A 25094-nucleotide genomic window follows, 5' to 3' on the forward strand; every position below is an offset into this window, starting at 1 on the left:
TATAACACATTAAGGTCACAGATTTACCCCAAAATCAAAGGTGAAATAAAAACTGCCTTTTGATTAGAATTAATGACCTGTTCCAAAAACTCAATGCTTTATTTGTGTGTTCTTATTTACGCTGATCAGTCACATTTAACATATCAATAGAAATCCATACAGTAAATGAAATGCAAGAACTGATCATTTTTGGGGAAATTGGTTTTTCATGAAACCAAATAATCAATGGCACAATGCGAATAATTCATGATTATTTATTAGCATATCATCTGCATCGATCAGTAGTAGAGTATCTGTCCTTCATGAAAGAAAATCCCCTCTTCCAGTCATCTGAAGATCTAATGGAGATCAGATGACTTTCGCCCTCATCTCTCTGCAGTGCAGGGTCCGGTTTTAAGATCCATTCTCAACACTGGAACACAGAGAGAACGGCATACTGGTTCGGAGTCCATTGAAATCGCAGTTTATTACCGTGGCTGTCCTAATAAACCAGCTTTTGCAGCCAATGCTTCATTTTGCTGGATGTGATATTCCTGGAAACGCATGGAGATCCTCTGTGTCATCTTTAGGTACTTCTGTAAGCAGCTCTCGGAGCATGTGGTCTGAAAAGGTTTACAATGAAGTAAATGGTTTAAGAATATTTTATAAAATAATCTCTGTGTGGGAAAATATACCCACTATTGCAACATAAAAGTGCATAACACACCTCATCTGGTTTGACTTCTCTTGTAGTGAAATCTTTGACACAATCCATAAAGCAGTTTTCTGTCAGTTTGTTGTAGGTGCCCAAAAATTCTTTGAACTGCAAAGACAAACAATACAACAATCAATAAAAATAATATTATAACAACCAGTAGACTAATACATGGTATTATATCATTACGTCTGAAAGACTTTTATTACCTGTTTGATTTGATCTGATTCAGTGACCTGAGCTGCCATAACGTTAGTTGGAATGTAATATGATGCTGTGGGCGAAATAAAATATTATCCAATATTATAAATCCATAATCTCTTTCAGCAAATATTTCAACATAGCATTCGGGACAGTGCAGTCATTCATCAAATACAAATAACAGATGCTCACAGCTCTATCAGTGTTATGTGCAGCTAGATTAGCCTTTAGCATTACCTCACATTTCTGAAAATACGTTACGTAAAAACGTCTTTAAAATTAATATATTTATAAAAAATCAAATCTATTCAATAAATGTGCCAAGACGAACGACGATTCGTTACAACGAAAACGTTACCTTTGCTGTCAGAGCTCAGGATGTGAAGGACACGTGAACCACCAAGGAGAACAAGCGAGACATCCGTCGATTCACAATGGCACTTTCGTAACAAATAAAAGCCCTTACACTAGAATTCAAATTTATAAGTAACACGTTTTTAGGTAGATAGATGCAGATAATAAGTCAAAATAAGCTTTAAATGTTAAATGGTCTTCAAATTGTATTGTTTTTAAGCATTCCTAAGATTAATTATTTCAAGATTCTTAGCATCATACATTTTTACTTATTTCTTCAGATTTTTCAATTATTTTCCCACAAATGAGGGGAAACATATTGTAAACATATACATCCATTATATACATTTCATTACAAACATATTTTGTTTCGGACCAAATGAGGGCAGCACTTTTGATGATTTCTTGGAAAAACGTAAGCGTGAAAGACTTTTATTTTGAAATGATTCTGCGCAAGTCGTTATGTTGTTTTCTGTTTCACGGATTTGTTAACTTTATGTTGTCAACGACAACCGTCGCTGGACAGTAAGTCGATTTACAGTTGTATTAAACTCTTCACACTCTAATGTCACTTAAAATACTTAAAAACAGATCTGAATGAGGTACTTTAAAGATAAGGTAGAGACCGATCTAAGCTGTTGCTTTTAAATAACGCTACCGGCGGGAAATTTAAAAACATAAATATTGACAAAAACAAGTTAACGTGATTGACGTCTGTCACTTCTTGCTATCCAATAATCACAATGATGAGAACATGTGTACAGTAAGACATCTATAAATGCTTTACAGTTGCTTATGAAACCTGTCTGCTGGATCTTTTTACTATTAAATAACACTAAAATCACATTGCCTATCGATTTAAACGATTGAAATAACTTACAAAGGAACAGAAGTATATTTGCTTTGCTGTCTCATTACTGATATATTTGCTAAAAACAAAACAAACCACCAGAGGTATTCTTATTCAGTGGTCATGGTAGGAATTGTGTTTGTTTTAATGGAAACTAAAATGGTAATGTTGGGTTAGTGGGAGGGAACCAACAGAACATTTACTGTAAAAGTCCCAAATTATTATTATGTTTATTAATGGTTTAAATTATAAGCAGCTAATAATTCTTATGGTATTTGTGATGAAAACCATAAGAAGTGGACTTGTCTTCAGCAGGGATATGAGTGGCTATGGACCCTGGTGTGTCTGTTATCAATAATACACAGTTCAATGACTCTACGTCGAGCTCGGATGCTGCAGATGTATTAATTCGCTCAACCAGAGCTCCCGTGGATCCCAGCGGAGTGGAAAAACAACACAAGGTTCATGACCAAGTGAATATTTATATCAGGAGACTGTCAGACTCTCCACATGTTTCGGTTGTAAATGAGGGGCGTATAGATGAAGACAGCCTGCTTGTGAATAAGCCTCCAGCTTTAAACTCAGGTAACACCTCCAAACTGATGCCAATGAATGACATATGCATTAAATTGACAAAAATAATTCGTCATATTAATATATGTGTGAATATTTAGGAAGACCCGAGGAACAACAAGCTCGTGGACCACCAAAGCAGGCTCCTAAAGTTTTAAGCAAAGTAAGTTAATTAATAATACTGTTTTGTACTTTTATATATAAGTATATTCTACGTTTTATGTTTATTAACTATGGCATATGTTTGCTTATGCAGGAGCCGCGAAAAGAGAAAAGCAAAGATCAAACAATCATGCAGACAGAAAACTCAAAATTAAAAGGTGCGTCTATTTTTTCCTTTTTAATCTTTTATATTTATTTCATCATGGGTTTCAATTACAGGCAAAAATCAAACTGGTCAATTAAATTGGTATTTTAAAGAACACATCTTATGCTCATTTTTACAAGATCAGGTGTGCCTAGAAGTCTAAACTCAAAATACCCCACAGATCATTTGTTAGCATGTCCAATATGCAAAGAATTGTCATGTCTGTACCTTTTAAGGGGACATATCATGAAAATCTTAACTTTTTTCCATGTTTAAGTGCTATAATTGGGTTCCCAGGGCTTTTATTATCCTTAAAAAATGTGAAAAAGATCAACCCAGGAACTTAGTTTTGGTAAACCATTCTCTGCAAGCGTGTGAAAAAATAGGTCATTGAAATTTGGCTCTCCTTGTGATGTCACAAGGGGATAATACGCTCCTTAATCTGCTCTATCCAACCACAGCACTGACAATTAGTGCAGAGATCAGCTCATTTGCATGTTAAAGGACACCCAAAACGGCACATTTTTGCTCACACCTACAAAGTGGCGACTTTAACAGACTATTATAAATTATCTATGGGGTATTTTGAGTTAGAACTTCACATATGTACTCTTGGGACACCAAAGATTTATTTGACATCTTAAAAAAGTCTTGTGAAATGTCCCATTTATATGAAGAGTTTGCTTTCATAACGAGATAACTCATTTAACTAATAACAAATTTTTTTTAAATCTTGTTTTTGTTTTTGTTGTGAATACAGTCAGAGACAATATTATATTTAGCCGCATTAGTGCTACAATGTGCTAACAAACACATTGAGAAAAACTTTTGGGTAAAATTTACCAGTCAGTCAGTGGAAGGTGGGCGGGGCTTTGTTTGTGTGATGTAACATTAACAAGAAAATCAAAACGGGTTTACTGGGGATTAAAAACGAAGGAGAGGGCGGGTTTTTCCAATGTACGGTGCTTGTGTTCACACACTGCCAACACACATTTATGTCCAAACATCTTGTAAAAGTGGATTTTGCATAATATGTACCCTTTAATGATGATAATAACATAAACCGACTGGGTATTTCTGCAGGTGAAGATGTGCACATTTCCAGATACTCGGCTGATGGTAGAGGAGCAGTTTCTGCAGCACTCAAAAAGAGGTAACGTTTGCTTGAATTGTCCCATACTTGACTTTGATCAGACCTGGTTAGTTTTGCTTTGGATCATTTGAATCTTCTGTCCGTCAGAACTCAGAGTGCACCTGTAAACCGGAGTGTGACGATACAGCTATTAGATCAAGGAAGATCTCAATCTCCAAAAACCCTCAGTGATCCTCCTTGTCCATCAAGAGATACTGGAGCTTCTGGAAATGTGGCAACCATATCAGCAGCTGCTATCGCTGCCACTGCTCCGCTTCTGAAGGTAGACAGTCATTCATTCATACAACAGTATACACAATGATAAAAATTCTTCTTTCCATACTTTCCAGTGTTTTTTAGGTGTTTATTGTGTTAATGCAATTAAAAACAAATGTATGTTTTAGTGCTATCCCTATACATTTAGAATGATCCATGAGCTATAAGCCTATTTTAAAGTCATCCATTATCTATTAGTATTGTGCCTTTGATCAATATCTTCTCAGTCATTGTTGGTCATACTTTATAACTGTAAGGCTCAGAGTGAGATGGAGTCACAGATCGCTCGGTTAACTGCTGATCTGAAGAGACTGCAGGCATCCGACTCCAGTATCCCACAGGGAAGAGCGGACACATCTGCTGTTAGAGCGGCCCATCTGGAAGAGCAGCTGAATGTTCTGATCCAGCAGAGACTCCAACACCTGGAGATGATTCAGTGTCAGCAGATCCAACTGCAGGTATCAACGCCAACTACTCTGTCCAGATCTAAAGGTGCAGAATGTGGCCCTCTTAAAGGGCAACATATGTTGTACAGATACACATGATATTAGTTTTACCGGTAACGCTTTAAGTGTCTTGTTGGTACAGAAGTTAAACCAAAGCAGTCTCATTAGGCATGCCGTTTTGATTCTCTTATCAATGTGAGGTCACAATGATAAAGCTCCGCCCACTTACAGTCCTGCATTACCATAGTTATCACCCTCAGCGAGTTGTACTCTGATACTAGATACTATTGTCTAAGACTGAATTAAACAGATCTTTTTTAACTGAAAGTGCTCACTGTGTGTTTGGAAGGGAATGAGGAGCTGTAGCTCTTTTGCATTTAAAGGTACAGATATTAAAATGAGTGCGTTTTTGCTCCCACCCAAATAGGGTCATTTTGGACATGCTATAATAAATGATCTGTGGGGTATTTTAAGCTGAAACATCACAGACACATTTTATGGCACACATTACATCTTGTGAAAAGGCCATAATAGGTGCCCTTTAACCCATTTACTTCTAAAACACCTAAAACCTATGTTATTCTAGGATAAATACCCTTATCTCCTGAGGGTTTTCAGAAAAAATACTAAGAATTGTCAAGGTAGACCAAAAATTAATATCTAAGCCTCTGTAGCACTTTAGAAACATTAAATAAAAGTAATCGGCGGTAGATGTAATGTTTCGGCACGCAGCATCAGGCGCGAATGGGTTAAAATTTTAGATTTAATAGATCAGTCCAAATTGCTTAATGCAGTAATACATTAACCTTAGAATTTACAGAAAAAATGAAAAGAAGACAAATATCTTTGAGCTACTAATATGCCTGTTTAGATACAAATGTGTACTTTTTTAAAAGGGTAGCGCCTCAGATTTTTGGTAACTATTTACCAAGAGCATGCGATACAGCTAACAGACTGATTTGTTTTTTGGCCCTAGAATCGTCTCTTGAGCTCTGCCTTGGACGCTGTAACGGCTCGAGGAAACACTGACTCTCAGACCCATCACACTACTTCAGAAATCATCCAGACACAGTCAATGGCACTTCATAATGTCAATGATCAAACCTCTGCTAGACATCTGGAAGCAAGTAAGGCTGATATTTCTGGATTTACTTCATTATGTCTCATTTGTTTAGTTAAATAAATATTTTAAAACGTATAATAGGTGTCAGAAGCGTAATCCATGACCGTAAGCAATAAAATAATTAATATTATTAGATCTAAGGGGCGGTTTCCTAGACAGGGCTTATCATAAAATGAGCTTCTTTAATTTAAATACACCTTGCACTCACATATCCAAAAATATATCACTGCCATTCTTTTGTCTCAAGATGCACACCTGTATTGTTTTTTGTGAGGTTGGTTTGTAAAAAACAATTAAGTGTCCTAATATAACTAAGGCCTAGTCCTGGATTAATCTAAAACCTCTCTGGGAAACTCTCCCTAATGATATTTTAAGGTTTAACAAGATACTATTCTTGTGTTTACATCATTGTATATTTTTTGATATCATCCATTTACTTAAGATATGAGTAGTGAGCATTATGGATTTGACATTTACAGTCAAAACTTTACATATAAATTATCAGAGAATGCATTTATTACCAATATATTAAATCATCAGTTTTTATTTTCCTAAACCTCTGATGATGGAGTCCAGACCTCAGAAAAAAAATCAGTCTATACATTATATATTTATTTTAGATTATTTTACATTATATATTTATTTTACATACTTAATAGGAAATCTGTGAATTAAAATGCACAAACCAAAAGCAATAATACCCAACAAATGTAGAAGACTTAAAAAAAATTAATTTTCTAGTGTGCATTTATGAGTAAGAAATAAAGTTATGAACATGACATTTCTAAAAGCTGCTTTTACCTAACTATGAAGAAATGCTTGAGGAACTTTAACGTCACATGGGAATTCAAACCACCAAATACTGACATCTGAGATATTGGCATTTGCATGGACTTACCTGTTTGCAGAATATAAATGGCAATGCTAAACCTACTCTAAATACTAACAGAACCATCAGGCTTAATTATATATATCTACATTGTTTTATTTCTCATTTAGCTTCAAAGGTTGAGAGCCGAGAGAAGCGAACAGGTGGGCATAAAAGTCCCATGGAGACCCCAGCACCTCGTAAGGTCGTTCCCAAACCCACCCACTGGGCAACCGTAACCAAACCCATTAAACCGCAGGGAACATCCCTTAAAATCAAAGGTGAGTTTTTTTTTGCCAGAAATTTTTTTTTTTATGCATTTTTGTAATTGCAAATATTCAAAAACAGTAATTGTTAACCTCTTTAGTTTCATAGTTTCATATTGTCTGTATATTAATATTCCCAGTTTTGTGAATTAACACAACACATAGCAAAATATACCCAGTGTCACATATGTAGGCCTTAATTTAATGAATTACCTTGTATTATGCATCATCTTATGTATTATGTTGACCCTAAGATGACATTACCACCACTGGATGGCAGTAGCGTCACATACCTAAACTGTGAGGAAGCCTGCTGTATACCCACTGTCGTACATCCATCTCAATGTAGATTTTACTATAAACAGAGGTAAAGATAATCCATAAAAGCCATATAACTGTCCATTGTAATCTCTCCCCAGACTGTCTGTGCGGTTGAATCTAAAAGCTTTATTGGCTAATGGTATTCTGGTATGAGATGCACGTGTTTGGATTATATCTTTGAGAGATAAAAAATATCTTGGCATTGAAAAAGATGACTATGATGCAATTACGCACAGCATTTTGGCACTGTTGAGGCTATTCATATTTTTATAAGAGTATTTATTAAATGCCAAATCATAGAATATAATCCATTTATATAAGTCAGTGTGTATGGTTGCAACCATGTTAGTTACGCTGTCTGTAAAATTCAGGTTAAAATCTCAAAAGGGCATTTTCCTTGACAGGGTTTAGATTAATCCAGGACTTTGCCTTAGTTATTTTATGACATAAAACATTACTGATGTGCATTTTGAGACAAAACAATGGCACTGATGTACAGTACTGTGCAAAGCCATCATGCCAACATTAGATTTGTTGTTTTTGCAATTGTATAGTGATCATATATAATTATTTCTCAGTCTCTTTATTATAATACAACCAGAAAATACCGGAAAGTGTACCAGTATGTAGTATTAAAAACAGTATAAAGTCAAGTATTTAGGGTAAACTCCCCTTTCACTTGAGCAATAGCAGGAAACTGCAGGATCTCTTAAACCTAAATTAAATGAAATTCTCATTTCTAATTCTAATCGAATGACTTCAGGATCTCAGTCTCCTCAAAAAAGCTCAAGATGTGTTTCGTGCCAAGAGAGGTCAAAATAAATACTGACTGATGCCTAAAGAAATAAAAATGTTGTGTACATATTTCCGGTATTTTCTGTTTGTATCTTATAATAAAAATAGTGAAAAATAAATATGGATAGATATTAAAACGTTTTTAAATTAAGGCAACTCAAACACGGTTTTTAGTCTGCCCTGTCCGGGAAACCGGCCCGTTATCTAATAAAATGAGATTAGGAGCATTAAAGTTTGATTTGATTCAATATTAAAGAAATCAAGGTTATGCTTTCACACAATATTCTTTACATTATGTAGGATGATTTTATGTAAAAAGTAAATAACTTTAGCTGGATTTTCAACAGACATGGTCACGATTTGTTAATGAACCACTGCTGCGTGTATTTTGTGCCATGTTGTTTTTGGTTGTATCTCAAATATTTTATCACTGGCTTTCTCCTCTGCTTCCATGACCACAGGCTTTGGAATCCATCGTGCTTCGCCTCTGCCAAGAAACGGCCTGGTTTTAGTTTCCTGTGTAAGAGGCAGCGATGTTTGACTCGGGGTTAAACAAGTTCTGTAATTCCGTACCAGTGATTTATCCAGGAACATTTCCCTGTAGACGATAGACACCATCATTCAACCGCTCCGTTACTTTTCTGGCTCGGATGATGCCTCTTTTTCACTAAAAACCAATTAAGGCAAAAACAGTTGCGTCGAAAGGGCCCGAACAGCTGTGTAAATACGAACAGTTAAAGCTGTTCGCCTCCGTCACACTGTTTCTCTCGGTCTCAGCTTTTGTCGGAGGCTTGTTATTGGAAAAGCTTGGGGCATGTTAGCACAGGCTGACCTGAGAAAACAGCTGCCTCAGTGTCTTAGCAGTAAGCGTCATTGAATGGCTTCTGTATACCTGAGTTACACAACGTCGTGTAACCGTTTGCAAACACTAGACTGGCTATTAGCTTTGCATTTCTGCTTTTCCATCGTGCGCTCGGAGATGGGGTCACTGACGCGCACCCGCCCGTCTGAAACGTGGGAGAAGTTTCCCACCTGAATCTAATCTTCCTGTAGTCTCCCACACGAACACAGGATTGCTTTCCCAGATGCAGGGGCTCTGTTCTCAGGCTCAGGTTGATGAATGTGTGGCAGAACAGAGAGTTAATTATCACTAGTGTGAAAATTCTCATTTACAGCATATGTTAAGACTTGTTTTCTTGTTATTGTTCGTTTGACCAGATTAATACACGATGCACTCCTTCACATTCGATAGAAAATCCAGAAAATTTGATACAGGGACGTGCGTTAAAATTCTGCTTTAAGATGTCTGTTTTCACCGACTCCATTTTGTCACTTGTGCACATCGATCTGGTTGTCATGGCAACCTGGCTATTTCAGCAGCAGCATCTCTCCGGCCGTCAGATTGCTCTCTCTTTATCGAAACGGGCTATTTTTAGCTAAGCTTGCTTTTGTTTCTCGCACACATCAGCAAAGCGGCATTTTCTGAAGCGTAAGAGCTTGTGTGATGTAGAGGATACTTTTAATTTCTAATGGTTTGTGAGTAATCCAGCAGGAAATTAGGTAGTGGAGGTAGACGAGAACTATCAGGAGTGGTACCCATTAGGTAAATTTAGCTGCTGCTAATGTGTTTGGGTACACTGGCTTTAAACACGATGTCATGTTAAATTATATGTAAGTGAATATTTTTGGGAAAATGGTGCTGAGACCATTTCTGTTTTACACCATTTTCACATGTTTTTTGACCATTCTTTTATTTTAATTGCAAAGGTTAAGTGGTGTGAAAATGGTGTGATCTTTTTACATTACAAATATTACATAACTAATCTCTCAATGAGTGGACCACCAGTATGCTTATGAAGATATCGATATTAAGAAGCAATGTGCCCGATAAACAACATACAATATAACACAATGTAATTATTAGTATTTTTACATTAGTAAAACAAAATAAACATTTGTTATGCATAATATTTATTTAAATAAATTCTAAAGGATTTATAAATAGATCAAAAAATATTTACGAGAGATGCGGATCTGACATCTCATGGTACTGTTTAAATAAAACTTTATTAATGTAGCCCAACATATCGTTACTTTAAAAAGTGAATACAGATTGGATAATTTTAAGTATGTCAGACCCATACCGAGCCCCTAAGGTGACATTGGAGTAAAACTAACGTTTAGTTTTGCGTGTTCACGTAAAAACGTCCACACGCGCACGTGAAACTATTGCCATAGTTTCATTTCTTTTTCGTGTCATTTTATGTATTGTTTTCTCTTCCCCCCTCCTATTTTTAAATCACTATTTTTAAGTCGCTTGGGTATTGAATGTACTTTTATGTATTGGTTTCTACATGTTTTTCTTCTGCTTTGAAAACTATTTTCGCTTGGAGTTTGGGTAGAGTTGAAGATTGGGTTAGGATGTCAAAAATGTAACAAAAAGTCGTTCTAACCCCAACCCCAAGCGACAATGGTAAGAAAATAGCAAAAATTTAATAAAATTTATTTTCGTGTGCGCATGTGAAACTATTGCGTGCACACGCAAAACTAAACTTTAGTCAGTTTTTTTCAGACGTGGGAAGTCGTGTTACAAATTAATAAAAAATTTGATTCATTTATTTGTGTCCAAAATTCAGCTTTTTCATGTTCCTCTTTTTCATGTCACAATTTCTATAAATAGTTTTTCGTGTCGGTGGCACGACTTTCTGTTTCGTGTCATTTTATGTATTGTTTTCTCATTGGTTTTTTTCTATTTTCCTACCATTGTCGCTTGGCGTTGGGGTTAGAACGACTTTCTGTTACATTATAGACATCCTAACCCAAACCTCAACTCTACCCAAACCCTCTACAAAGGTAAAATAGTTTTAAAAGCGGAAGAAAAACATGTAGAAACCAATACATAAAATGACACGAAAAAGAAAGTTGTGCAATAGACACAAAAACTATTTTTTTTTTTTTGCAATTTGTGCAAGTGACACGAAAAAAAGCTGAATTTTGTGACTATAACACGACTTGGCGTGAGATCGTTTTTTACATGTATGCGAACGTATAGTTTATTTTTGCAAAGTATAGTTTATTTGACTCGTACGTGTACGCATGCACATTGCTAAATCTTCCTGTAGGCAACCTCCGTGTACAATGTACGCGGGGTTTAAACAATTCTGCGGTGCGCGTACAGTACGTACTTACTCTTCTGATGATGAAAATTGAGTCACGTGCACTGTACGCAGACCCTCGCGAACATGTAAAAAATGGACCATACCTCGGCTTTTAACTCTTTCACCGCCAGCGTTTTTAAAAAAAGTTGCCAGCCAGCGCCAGCGTTTTTCATGATTTTCACCAAAGTTTACTGCCTTCCAGAAAATGTTCTTCTTTAAATAAATAAACATACAATATACCAAGTGAAAGAACAGACCCTCTGCTTTCAAACAAAAAAAAACCGTTTCATCCTACCTTTAGTGGTTCTTTTGCAATCAGCTTTTGAATATGGGTAGGTTTTTGCAAAAACACCATATTTTGAGCAAAAAGCAAAAATAATTCAATTTTTGTGACGGACTTTTCATAGAGATCCCATTCAGAGCGATCTTTAAAACAGACACGGACATGCAGCAGCTTGCCATAGGGCAATACTTCCGGTTTTAAAAAGTTGCGGAAGGGCGCCACCTGGTGGATAATAGCGGTATTGCGGAAAGACGGAAAATCTCGTCATTGGCGGGGAAGCGTTTTCTCTTAATTGACGAGATATCTCGTCAATGGCGGGGAAAGAGTTAAGCTTTACATCTGGGTGTCTTGCACACTACAAATTTAACGAACAGAAATATGTATTGGCCGATTGAAAAACAAATTTGTGCCGATAATTTAAAATGTACAAATATCATGCACAGCAATCGGTCTATCACTATTTTCATTTGATATGTGGTCATTAAAACTACATGTATAATAGTAAAAAAATTCAAAGAATTTTGAGATAAACACTGCTGTTAATCTTTGTCAACCTCCGTTTGCAAAACAGACAGTAGCATAATAAGCAAATTATATTTAAATGTAATAGTATTTTCTGGTCTTTAGAAGCCAAGCCTCTGATTTTATTATCTATAGTTTATATAGATAAAATTACTAGAGAGACCTGCAGATTGTACATTAAAGGTTATGAATATTGCAATTCCTGTGGTCTTCATCAAATATTTATGAATAGGAATTTAGGTTGTGCTAGACAAACACTAGTGCAAACGGTATTTTTATATTTTTTATTCAGACCATAAAAACATTGGCTACAGCAAAAACGCAATGTTTAAATCAAGAGGATGTTTTTCCTAACATAGTGACCTATATTTTGATCCCAACATGTTTACTGTAAGTGTGCTGTGAATTGTTGCTCCCACATCAATTGAAAAATGCCAGGAGAGTTTGTCTGCACCCTACCGGGATGCCCTTTCTGTTATAAATGGCAGATTTTATTAATAGCCAGCACCCTTATCTGCAGAGACCCTCATCACTGTTGATGTGCACTGGGTGGTGGGTCACATGGCATGCATCACGGCTGAAGTAAGAAGCACACACACGCAAGCCAGGCCTATGCACGGTGGGCAAATGCATTATGTTAGGTAGCCCTGGTTCTTTTGTTTTGGCCCATAATGCTTTTAACGCATTAGAGATCTTGCACACCCCTGCTCTTTTAAAGCCATTCCCCATAGAGTTTAATGTGCATGTTTTTTTTTAGCAGTACGCTAATGCTGTGCGAGTCCGCCTGGACGCAGCGCTCCCGACGGGATGCAGTCTGGCAGTACTATTATGAGAAATCACCTCTTGGTGTGATGCCAGATTCATGGTAAATGCTGAGTATTGTTTACAGCTCTGTGTTTTGGAATAATTAGAAAAGCAGCAGAAAAACCTCCCCGTGTAGCTATGGGTCCACACATTACAGCTGATGCTTTGCAGCTGTGGACGCGTGTTGGTTTGACGTCAAGCGGCAGCTGAAATAAGGGATTGGAATCTGTGCTGTCGAGGGCTGTTGTTTATGTCCGTCGCGGTACAAACCCCCAAAGTGTTTTTAAAAATATTGTGCAGAGGAAGGATAACTAACTACTGCAGAATGACAGTGTTTTTATTACAGGCGACGGTTACATAAACTGCAATTGTATAATTCTTTAATATTTGTCATGAACACATTTATGATCTTTTATGAGGCAGACTCATCTCTAAATCTGATGCAAATTATAACAAGGCTATGAGGTATATAGATGCATGACGCATTTAAAGGGATTGCCAGCTAGCTTGAACGTTGGGGGGGGGGGGGGTGTACATCAAAGCGTTTAAATGCGGCTGAAAACGTTAGGTGGATGCCGAATGTGGGCGCTTGCCAGTGTTTTTCAGCTACGCGCTTTGGTTGCTATGATACTTCTGCTTTGCTTATCAGTCGTTGAACGATGCACCGGTTGTTTGTTGTAATATTTATCCCACCCCTCCTTCACTGTGATTTGTGCTCAGCGCTCAATGCGGAAAAAACGCAGGGCCGGCGATCAGTGTGCAGTACTATAAATGCTGTAAATCGACTAACCAGTTAGACTTTCCACCTAAAAGGTATGCTTTTCTACACAATGGTCTTTTTAAAGGAACACGCTGACTTTTTGTGATTTTAGCTTATTCACCGTATCCCCCAGAGTTAGATAAGTCCATACATACCTTTTTCATGAGTGCCGTAACTGTGTCTGAAGCACCCACCGCTAGCCTTGCTTAGCACAAAGACTGGAAGTAAATGGCTCCAGCTAGCATACTGCTCCCAATATGTGACAAAATAACGCGATCATTTTTCTATTTATATGTTGTGATTTGTATAGTCACGGCGTGCACACTGCTAGCCTAGCTTAGCACAATGACTGGAAGTAAATGGCTCCAGCTAGCATACTGCTCCCAATATGTGACAAAATAACACCAACATTTTTCTATTTATATGTTGTGATTTGTATAGTCACGGCGTGCACACTGCTAGCCTAGCTTAGCACAATGACTGGAAGTAAATGGCTCCAGCTAGCATACTGCCCCCAATATGTGACAAAATAACACCAACATTTTTCTATTTCAATTTTGTGATTTGTATAGTCACAGCGCGCACACCGCTAGCCTAGCTTAGCACAAAGACTGGAAGTAAATGGCTCCAGCTAGCATACTGCTCCCAATAAGTGACAAAATAACACCAACATTTTCCTATTTAAAAGTTGTAATTTGTATAGTCACAGCGTGTACATCGCTAGCCTAGCTTAGCACAACGACTAGAAGTTAATGGTTCCAGCTAGCATACTGCTCCCAATAAGTGACAAAATAACACCAACATTTTTCTATTTATATGTTGTGATTTGTATAGTCACAGCGTGTACACTGCTAGCACATTCAGGTCCGAGCAAGAGTCCAAGATACGTGCATTAAGTCCAGGTGCGTGCGAGAAGGAATCTGTGAACGTTACAAGCTCTCTCGCACAAAGTGAAGCCCACAAACCCCTCTTTTACGAGGAAAAGCATGCAATATGCATGTTAATGTGAAACTATGATAATAATAATAACCATCTGCAACTATTGTCACAAAAGCCTGCTACTGGCGATATGTCTGACGATCGTCGATACACAATACTATCGTCTATCGGCACAACCCTACTGTCGGTCACACCTGTAATGTGCCTGTCAACACTGCTTACTAGCGGTCTGCATGCCGAACCGGACAACGACGCAGAAGTATAATAAACTAAAACTGACGGGTAGTCTACGGCACAGAAAGTGTGCCGTAAGTCCAACGCAGCAAAAGTAGTAATCGGTCTTTAGGCTAAACCTAAAACCTAGTTTAATGGTCAGCTACCCAAATTTGACTTTTGATTTCAAATAAATTGCCAGATATTGTGTTCCACAGCGTGATTGTTTCTGCATGTCTTCTCGTTGCAGGACATTCAAAAGAAGTCTTTGTTAGCTATGAGACTTTAGCTCCTCATTTAACTGTAGTCAAGAAGCTCGAGGGCCTCTTAGTCAAAGCCTGCTGTTTATCAGACGCCAGGGCCCGCTGGAGGTGCACATTGCAACATTGCAGTTGTTGTAGTTGGACACCCGCTTTACTGTGCCTTTTTGACCCGAAGGAAATAATTAGGATGGGGAGCTCTTTCGACTGGCAGGGGATGCTGTTGTTTTTGGAGCATCGAGAAATCCTTGTCGTGCATATTTATATAGCTTTTGTTTCCTTTCGTCTGCATTCCGCAACACCGGCGGGAGAACATTCCACTCCCGGGCCTCTAAGGTTCCTAATAGGGCTGAAGAAATCTGTGAGATATGAGGTTTCCCTCCGCTTCCAAAATTTGACTTTCCATTTACAGTCAACATCGGAAAAAAAACCTTTTTGTGTTCACGAACAGCTAATGCGTATCGCATATTTATGGTTTGGGTTATTGGCACGGCACGCTGGGTTTGTGCACAATTGATGACTCGCTGAAACACACAGAGTCTCAGGCCCGGGCTGATCGTGCCGTATCTTTTCTCTTTTTGCAGGACTTCCGGACCAGAACCGTAATAATCGGAGGTCTCCTGAGAGATGTTCTGTGCAGTCTGTCGGGGTAAAGAGGTTTGCCATGGCAACAGCCGACAATGGCCAACCAGAGCAGTCCAGGTAATAATAGATCTTGTTTTCAGAGCGTGAAAGCACACAACCCTTGGCCTTTCATGTTTCATTGTACACAGCGTGTAACCATAGCACTGGACCTTCACAACTATTTCTATTCCCAAGCCAAAGAATGCTTTTGTTTTATATATGGCACGCTTGCTAGGCCAGCTTGTCTTTTTCTGTTAAATGCGCTTTTGAAATTTTCCATAAGCAAGTGTCGCTTAAAGAAGATAAGCGTACGTGTTTTGCTCGACTCCAGTGTGCTTGTCAAAACGGTTAGATGAGAAACAGTGCATTGACGTTATAGTATCTATGTCCTTATTCCTGGCCTGTTATGAAGTCCAGAAGGTTTTTAATATTTGGAACAGGGATCCAGCACTTTCTGCACTACATCTGCAAATTCATGTGAAGAAAATTTGGTGCGAACATATCATTTTATATAACCGGCATGAGGCAAATGAAAGACATGTACCACAGAACATACCAAAGTGTACTGTACTTTTTTTTAAGTATGGAAAAAGCAGCGTGTTTACTGACAAGATGTCAGGTAATGTTTTTAGATAAGTGTAACTAAAAAGTATGTTTTTAAAAACAGCCTGATGTTGTTATGCAAGCTAAATCTTTGTGTGAAAGCAAAGCTATACTTTTATTCACTATTAAGGCCAAATTTCCGGTCAGAAAAGTATGTTGCCACTATGTAAAGTAAGACCATCAAGCTAGCGAGAGTAAAAGTCATACAACTGCAGGATTCTTCGCTAGTTATGCACAATCGAGCAGCACTATAAAATCTCCGAGCAGCCTCCGGTTCCCATGGCAACTGCGGGGCGGTCTCTATCGGCTCCATCTGAGAATAGGTAAAGTAAATCTGCATGCGTTTGGATGCCCGCCAGCGTCTCAAAAGAAAGAGCACTTTGAATGGCTGCCAGCTTTGGAGGAGGAGAGGGGCTGTCAGGCCTGCTTAATGTTGGCAGTTTGTACTTGGCAAGACTCGCCATTTCCCAGAATCCCTCACTCTGGCCGCCAGCCAGCCACTTAGCGGAAGCTGAGCGTTAACCCCTACGATAAGCTGAACATGGAAAATTTTCCATGCAGAGCGAGCGAGTGTGTGTGTGTGTGTGAGAGAGAGAGAGTGGGTGGGTGGGTGATATTTTGCACAGGGCCAGTGTGTTTGTGAGAGAGCGAGAGCCAAGCCTCTGGGTGATCTGTATTCATGAGAAAGCTACACGGACACATCTCTAAGTGAAGGAGAGTACAAATGAACTGCGATTTGAGACGTTTTGTATATTGCAAAATTGCATTTGTTGTTTTGCTATAAAATGTGATTAAGACATATTTTAATATCATTTTTAAAGTATGTCTGCACTTAAATATAAGGATGGCACGGTCACGGTCTCTGCTGTTTTCCAAAGACATGTGAGGATACTAAGAGTCAAACATGATTTTATTATGAAGTCAAGTGATTTTTGAAGATCATTAGCACAAACACTTCTTTGTGTAGGTCATTTGGAGCAAAGCCTAAAGGTGTCACATTCATTTGCACTATCAGATACTTTAAAAATGGCCTCCAGCTTTGGACTTTCTGCTTGCATGTATTTTTTGCTTGTATTTAATGGTTATTAATGCTTGATATAAACTGCGTGTAATATTTGGCAGAAGGAGAAAAAAATCACATCCTCGAAACTGGCTTCAGTCTTGGTGGTTTTATTTTTTGGCTTGGATAGGTTGCAGCTTTGTGCCAGCAGAATGCAGGGATCGCAATAAATGGCATTTCTTCTCTCCCCAGACCTCACTTGCTTATTTCTAGCTGTTTTTCCACCCTCTCATCTAGTTGTATAACAGGGTGAGGTTTTTTTTGCCTTGTCTACGGGATGTTGTTAAGCAGAAAATACTCTGAGAAAGGGGTGGGGATTTGGGGGCGGGGCTGCAAACTGCTCCTTTAATGTAAACAGTCAGACGGGCTGACAGATCCTACGATGCAAAAACACTGAAATATTAATGTGATTTATTATAGTGTTAGTTTAGTTTTTAATAACTTTATGCTAAGATGAGTGTCTGTGAGATAGTCAAATTTCTCCCTCATAGAAAGTTAACCATGCTTTTAACCATAAAAGCATGTTTTTTGCTAATTGATTACCATTTGTATTACCATAGTTTTACTACAAAGATCATGGTAAAAATACATTTGTGAGTATGCTTTAGTAAAACCATGTCTAATTTTCAAAAGGGATGAAAATTCAATGGATTTAAGGAAAATGGGCATATTTCACTTGTACAAGGACTATCCTGTGTAAAATGTTACCAGAACGCGCTTGTTTTGATTGGAAATCACACGTGCGTTTTGCTGACGTAAGCATTTTTGTAAGGCGTAACAGGCGCATTAACATCACACAATATCAAAATAATGGCACTTGGGACGCATTAAAAACCAACACAGTGAGTGAAAAACGACCAGCTAATGTGTTTTTCTGGTTGTTGCTTTCTGAGTGCAAACTGGCCAGCGTGTTGTTGGTGGTGTGCGTTCCTCGCTCCATTCAGAAGAATCGTAAGGGAGTGGTCAGCGCATGCGCAGTCGCATGGCAACAAGTGGCTTGTCACTTCGTAGCAGAACTGCGGAACGTGGTGCTGACGTCACCGGGCCAGCCAGGTGGCATTCCGAGGAGAAGAAGCGCGTGCACCTCTCAGTAACTGAATAGCGGAGCGGAGAGGAGCGCTTCAACATGTCTTCGGCGCAAGTCTCCTCGTCGAGGAGACAGTCGTGTTATTTGTGCGATCTGCCGCGCATGCCTTGGGCCATGATTTGGGACTTTACGGAGCCCGTGTGCAGGGGTTGCGTGAACTACGAGGGCGCGGATCGGATCGAGTTCGTCATCGAGACGGCGCGCCATCTGAAACGGGCTCATGGCTTTCAGGAGGGGAGATCCCCGGGTCCCGCGCCGCCAGCTGCGGTGAAGACACAAGCGGGGATGTCATCCAAGGAATCCGTGCAGTTGAACCATGTGGACGGTTCGTCTAAACAGCAGCAACAGCAGCAGCAGCAACAACAACAATCTGGTTTGGACCGATACGCGCTCAATACAGAGAGATCCCGCTTTGATTATTCCAGCATTGGCGCGCACAGACTTCCTAACGGGATCGGTGGACCAAACGGCTTTCCCAAATCAGACGACGGGCCGCCTGAATTGAACAGACAGAGCCCGAATTCGCGTCGGAACCACGGGCTGGTGGCAGTGGCTGGACAGATGAGCGTGCCGCCGAATTTGCTTCCGCAAACCCTGCTGAACGGCCCACCATCGGCGGCGGGTATACCCCAGCACAGCCTGACCGGGCGACCCCCTCCTGCGTCGGGCAGCATCGGACCGGGAATGACACTATCAGAGCAAGGTAAAAGACCCGGTTCTGTTTCTAGTACGGACCAAGAAAGAGACCTGAAAGAAAAGCAGCGTAACGCGGAGGCTCTGTCTGAACTTAGTGAAAGTTTGAGGAACAGGGCGGAGGACTGGGCGAACAAACCCAAAATAGTAAGGGAGACGCTAATCACACTTTCCAGTTGCACCCCGTTTGATGTGCGGTTCAAAAAAGACCATGCACTCCTGGGTAGGGTGTTTGCTTTCGATGCCATTTCTAAGCCAGGCATGGACTATGAGCTTAAAATATTCATTGAGTATCCCAGTGGATCTGGTAATGTGTTTTCCAGCGCGTCTGGTGTAGCCAAACAGATGTATCAAGACTGCATGAAAGACTTTGGCAGGGGGCTCTCCTCTGGTTTTAAATATTTGGAATATGAGAAAAAACACGGTACGGGTGACTGGAGACTCTTGGGTGATTTACTACCGGAGTCGGTGCGTTTCTTTAAGGAGGGGCTCGGTGGTGAAATGTTACCCCAGCCTTACATCGACGCCAGCTGCCCCCTGTTGCCCTCGGCGCTGGTGAACATGCCCCGGGCTGTGGCGTCGGGCAGCGCGCTCAGGACGGGCGTGCGTAAACGCAAAGCCTCTCCAGAACCGGACTCGGCGGAGAGCGAGCAGCAGAGACAGCAGTGGATGGCGAGTCAAAGCGAAGCCCTTAAACTCACCATGGCATCCGGATCGTTCACAGCCTCACACGGCGGACCCCCACCCCTCGGATCAGTCCACTCCAGTCGAGCCACACCGCCCGAATCCGCCCCCCAGAACGGACAGTCCCCTATGGCTGCGCTCATGTCAGTCGCAGACACTTTGGGTAATGCGCACTCACCAAAGGACAACAATTCCGTGCACTCCACCACGTCTACACGACACAACAGTAGCAGCCCGGTCTCCCCCGCGTCTGTCTCCGGGCAACGGCGTTTAGCCTCCAGAAATGGGGAGATTAGTCTATCCGGGACACCTTCCCAATCCGGTGCGCATCAGGGCATGGATCAGGTGCACCCACAGAACATTCCAGACTCGCCTATGGCAAATAACGGACCTTTGTGTTGTACTATCTGCCACGAACGTTTAGAAGACACGCACTTCGTTCAGTGTCCGTCAGTTCCTAACCACAAGTTTTGCTTCCCGTGCTCCCGAGAGAGCATCAAAGCGCAGGGGGCCACGGGAGAGGTGTACTGCCCCAGCGGAGAGAAATGTCCCCTGGTAGGGTCTAACGTGCCTTGGGCTTTCATGCAAGGCGAGATAGCGACCATTTTAGCGGGGGATGTCAAAGTAAAGAAAGAAAGAGACCCTTAAATATGAATATATATATGCTTCCTGCATCAGAAACAGTCTATTTACGGTTGTGTAAACCCAGTGAGCTGCCACAAACAGCGTTTTTTGTCTGATCACAGGTGCGCGCGATTTTGGGCACCATATAGACGCGCGTTAAGTGCGCGAACATGCGTTGCACGTGGGCAGCTCGCTAGGTTTTACAGCAGAGCGTACTTGTTGTGAATATTGAAGTTACAAAAATAGTCCAGTGTACAGAGACATTCGCGCCACGAAGGAGGAGGCGGTGGTGTGCGTGGAAACATTTTTACGGCACTTTTACGGTTTACGTTTTTATTCGATTTCATACTTGTTTCCACATCTACATGTACAATCCCAAGCAAAAAAAAAAATATATTATTATTATTAACGAATACACTTTTGTGGTAGGTATAACAAACGAAGTGAGTCCAAGAGAGGGCATTTGTTGTTTTTTGATCTTGTCATTTTTTTAGTATGATCTTTAAAACAGCGATTTTTGATTTGTATCCCGTGGTATGAGAAAACAGATATATTTTATTACGTGAGTTCATTCTCTCTTTTTGCTTTGAAGTTGCACGGACGCTTTAGTAGAGCAGAAAATACTGTAAATGAAAAAAGAAATGCTCTGTTTGTTTATACATATTTCTGTAGTAACAGAAGACTTGTAACGTGCCTTGGAGCGGAGTAAATTGTAATAAATTCATTAATATTAACTCTTTGTGGCGTGGTAATTTGTTCAAGTGAAAGGAGAATGAGAAATATAACTCATATTTGTTTTGAAGTGGATCACTTTTACTTTACTTCTGCCTTGTGTTTATAAAATAGATCTATATATTTCCATTGTTGCTTTAAAACTTATTGTACTTAATGCCAGTGTCATCTTTATGTGCATATGAACAGACATACATATGTATATAAGAATAGTTCATAAATTGTATCGACTAAATACGAGAATTTCATTGTGCATTCTCTTAAAAATGAAACCTTTATATACATAATAAAAGTGAAGCACTCAGCCAAGCACATTGCTGTGTAACAGTGGATCAAGTATCACATATCTCTTGCCCTTGTTTCGCTCCAAACAGATTTAGTCCTGTTACACTGACCTACCTAAAAAAAATGAAAACTTTGCTGCAGACACAGAAAGCATCTTTTGATGGGTGTCACATGATGAGGTAGCTGCAGTGCTTCTTTAATATATATCTGCCACTCTCGTTTCTCCCTTAGCAACAAGTTCTGTTAATGGCACCTGATAAAAGCTGTTTTTTGTGCTGCATATGCGGGTGGTGTTAAAATAATGTGCTATTACCCTGCTCGTAAAACGCTGTTTTAATCCGTTATGCCTCGGTTTAGGAGCCGTTAACTGTTTCCCTGAGTATTTTTGGGGTGGATAAGAAGGGTGAAAATGCTTGCACATGCCTGAGATGTCCCGGGGGATGTATTCCTCATTTAGGATTCAGCTGGTGGTCATGTGACTTGTCAGTCGTATTCTTGCATTGGCTGCGGGAGCGAGGAGAAACAGTTGGTGCGTGGCTGTTGCCATGACTCATACTAATACTCGCTCTTTTCCTTCAGAAGCATATAAAGAGGGTGGCACAATTCATTCATGGCAGTCGGCCATGCAAGAGCATCCAGACCAGAAAACAGGGGGGACATTAAGGTCAGGGAACAATGCATATGCCAAACTATCTGACGGAATTGGGCTTTGTCATTGAATTGTAGAGGCCTGCGGTGCACGTTGCGGATCACAAGAATTTGCAGTGATTATGACAGTGTTTCACTAAGCAAGTCATGTTGTTTTTGGTTATGAAAGCATGCTTTCTGACATTTTATTAGTAGCGAGGTGCATTTTACATATTTATCCAGTACAGTTGGATTTGGTATTTACATTGATTTATTTAGCAAATAAAATGAATATGATAGCACTTATAGAAACTCATACATAATAAATTGCAACAAATTCATGATTGTTTTACCACCAAATCATTAATATTGCATTAGACATATGACATTTTCACTATAATAACTAGGAGTTTAGTGATTATATATTCTTTCATAGTCAAAATATGTTTCATACTATATTTCATGAACTACAAGGCAAATGCAAAAGAGAGATTTTCTGAGCAAAATAATTGCACATTGCACTAAGCAAGTTGTGTTGTTTTTTGTTATGAAAGCATGCTTTCTGACATTTTATTAGTAGGAAGGTACATTTAACATATTCATATTTATTCAGTACATTTGGTATTTGTACGGATTTATTAAGCAAATAAAATGTTGTGTTAATGAATATGATAGCACTAATAGAAACTCGTATGGTAAACTGCAACAAATTCATGATTGTTTTCACCTCTAAATCATAAATATTACATTAAACATAGCATTTTCACTATAATAACTAAGTTTAGTGATATATATTCTTCCATAGTCAAAATATGTTTTATACCAACTTATATTTTCTTGAATCCAATGCACATGCAAAAAATAGAGATTTTTTTTAGCAAAATAATTGCACATTATTTGAAGAGACTGTCTGCTATGAATGAGGCAATTATATTAATATTGCATAACCTACAGACAATTCCTGTTCTATATAATATAAACATTTACATCATTTATATGCATTTGGCAGATTCCCTGGGTTAAAAAAAAACCATGACCTTTTGTGCTGCTAATGCAATGCTTTATTTAACACTGAGCTATACAGGAGCACTGAAATTTTAGCACCCGTTGGGAGCATTGAAGATAAACGAAATGAAGATTTATTTAGACTTTGTGGTGCAATGCAGTGATGTTGTCGCTGCTGTCCGTTTGACGAATCAAAGGTGTGGTGTCCGATTTAAAACGGAGTGGCATCCTATTGTCATGCTGAAGCAGATTTAGATTGAGGTGCCCTTGGCTGTCTTGGTAATCACCTGGGTTTCGAGTATCAGTGCACATACAAAGAAAAAATAAACAGATACCCCAAACCCCACCCGTCGGGGAAGGAGGGGTCACACTTCCTGTTTACTACACACATTTATGTCCTGTCTGAGTATGTGTGTGTGTTAAATTCTGCACCTTTTCATGGAATGCTTGATCTTCAGGACACAGTCAACTACAAGTACGAATAAAGCAGCTTCTTATAATGGTTTAAGAAATTCAACAGGTTTGTGTACCACATGATTGCATGGTTAATTTAAGTGGGGCATCGTATCATGATGTCCGTACAAATCCAGAGATCGCCTCTGTACTAAATACCTATACACACTCAGAAATAAAGGTGCAAAAGTTGTCACTGGGACGGCACCCTTTCAAAAGGGTACACCTTTGTATCCAAAAAGTGCATATTAGTACTTCAAAGATACATATTTGTACCTAAATGGACCTTTTTTTGCTCCAGTGACAGCTTTGTACCTTTATTTTTGACAGTGTATGCTGAATTACTAGCTCTTTCCATGGAAAAAATTCCTCCTTTTCGTGTTGTTTACGCTGTCCAATGTATTTATTTTGGTTGCAACAAGCATCTCAAAAACAATACGGATTTCTAGCATTCCAAGTAGTCGGCTCTGACGCAGCTCTGAAATTTGTTTCGGTCGCATTGTAAAATCACTGCAGACCTGTTCACCCTTCGCTAGCCAGGGAAGCCATCGGCTTCTTCCCCTCCTCCAATTCCCTACAATCCTGTTACACAAACTCTCTCTCTTTCTTTCTCTCTCTCTCTCTCTTTTTTTTCTCTCTCTCTCTCCCGTTCTCTCTCTAAGGGAGAAGTTTCCAGCGGATTAAAATACTGCCACTCCAAAGGTTACACTGCAGTGCCATCGTGCACCGTTGCCCATGGTAACGGCCTCGCTCAAAACATCATTTATTCAGGAATGTGCGGACACAAAGAGTTGAGACGGAGGTTCAGCGTTAACCCTGCGTGTGCCAGATCTTGTCTGTCTGATCCATAACCTTTCTAGAAAAGTTCTTGTGTAGCATTTTAATCTTTTGTTGGACTTTTTGGTGTGTGCATTGCAGTGCCCTTTTCTTGCAAGCATTTTATTTGGAAAACTGTTTTTTGCATGGTCTTTACTGGTCTTCCAAACAAGTAGCCCCTCCAAAAACAACACACGCCATCAGTTGCTGTTAAAACAAAGCTATATTTACTGTTGTTTCTGAATATTAAGTAGGGGATAGGAGAAAGTCTTTGAACTTTATTTAAATAGCGCAAAACCGTTACGATGCATACCATCTTCCCACCTATTCCCCCCTTTGCGTCAGTGCATCTCTCACTGCGATATGACATTTAACTCTCTTCCTCTCTGCTTGTTATTTGGCGCCAGCGGTGGGGGTTTATGTGCACGAGGGTTATTCCGATTTTGTTTTCATTCACTGTGCCTCCGAGCACAGCCATTTATAGACGGTGATGTCAGCACTATCTTCCATAGCCCAGGGCCTCTTGGCACATAATGTATGCAATCTCAGACATTCCATTCCTGCCTCGCAAATAAGCTGCGGGCTACAGCGGGCGTGTGCTTCCCCCACTCTTTCTGCAGATATTAAAGGCGCAGAGGGAGAATTGATTTTCTAAC

The 25094-nt window shown here is 39.6% G+C and overlaps 3 protein-coding genes across 7 annotated transcripts in view; 2 read left to right on the top strand and 1 right to left on the bottom strand.

Annotated features, from left to right (window-relative positions):
• Positions 1 to 240: 240 nt before the first annotated feature.
• timm9 (translocase of inner mitochondrial membrane 9 homolog) lies at positions 241 to 1342 on the bottom strand. Of its 2 annotated transcripts, none has more exons than XM_065253668.2 (4): positions 1254 to 1342; positions 904 to 968; positions 707 to 802; positions 241 to 602 (listed from the first exon to the last, which is right to left on the bottom strand). In XM_065253668.2, exons 2-4 carry the CDS (start codon positions 940 to 942, stop codon positions 468 to 470), a joined length of 270 nt encoding a protein of 89 aa, XP_065109740.1. In that variant the 5' UTR covers positions 943 to 968; positions 1254 to 1342; the 3' UTR covers positions 241 to 467. The 2 variants fall into 2 exon arrangements, with proteins under 2 accessions (XP_065109740.1, XP_065109741.1); XM_065253669.2 differs by lacking the exon at positions 1254 to 1342 and adding an exon at positions 1133 to 1214.
• Positions 1343 to 1713: 371 nt separating this feature from the next.
• The window catches only part of kiaa0586 (KIAA0586 ortholog), a 152139-nt gene continuing 128758 nt past the window's right edge, over positions 1714 to 25094 (top strand). For 3 of the 4 annotated variants that reach the window (XM_065253670.1, XM_065253672.1, XM_073812288.1), the window contains exons 1-10: positions 1728 to 1774; positions 2412 to 2684; positions 2774 to 2835; positions 2929 to 2992; positions 4063 to 4132; positions 4220 to 4394; positions 4645 to 4845; positions 5810 to 5960; positions 6956 to 7105; positions 15730 to 15847. In XM_065253670.1, the coding sequence (XP_065109742.1) occupies positions 2429 to 2684; positions 2774 to 2835; positions 2929 to 2992; positions 4063 to 4132; positions 4220 to 4394; positions 4645 to 4845; positions 5810 to 5960; positions 6956 to 7105; positions 15730 to 15847 (1247 nt within the window). In that variant the 5' untranslated portion in view covers positions 1728 to 1774; positions 2412 to 2428. Of the gene's footprint in view, positions 1775 to 2411; positions 2685 to 2773; positions 2836 to 2928; positions 2993 to 4062; positions 4133 to 4219; positions 4395 to 4644; positions 4846 to 5809; positions 5961 to 6955; positions 7106 to 15729; positions 15848 to 25094 lie in introns of all 4 variants that reach the window. The other variant, XM_065253671.1, reaches the window with a different exon arrangement.
• Positions 18130 to 21254, top strand: irf2bpl (interferon regulatory factor 2 binding protein-like). The gene has a single exon (XM_065253673.2). It carries the CDS (start codon positions 18559 to 18561, stop codon positions 20542 to 20544), a length of 1986 nt encoding a protein of 661 aa, XP_065109745.1. The 5' UTR covers positions 18130 to 18558; the 3' UTR covers positions 20545 to 21254.

This window comes from Paramisgurnus dabryanus, chromosome 17, assembly GCF_030506205.2.
Source record: "Paramisgurnus dabryanus chromosome 17, PD_genome_1.1, whole genome shotgun sequence".
In the NCBI taxonomy this organism is placed as follows: domain Eukaryota; kingdom Metazoa; phylum Chordata; class Actinopteri; order Cypriniformes; family Cobitidae; genus Paramisgurnus; species Paramisgurnus dabryanus.

Coding starts and splice junctions, on each gene's coding strand:
- irf2bpl (XM_065253673.2), top strand. CDS start 18,559: ATGTCTTCGGCGCAAGTCTCCTCGTCGAGGAGACAGTCGTGTTATTTG.
- timm9 (XM_065253668.2), bottom strand. CDS start 942: ATGGCAGCTCAGGTCACTGAATCAGATCAAATCAAACAG. Junction 803..903: donor AATCAGATCAAATCAAACAG/GTAATAAAAGTC, acceptor TTGTCTTTGCAG/TTCAAAGAATTTTTGGGCAC. Junction 603..706: donor GAGAAGTCAAACCAGATGAG/GTGTGTTATGCA, acceptor AAACCTTTTCAG/ACCACATGCTCCGAGAGCTG.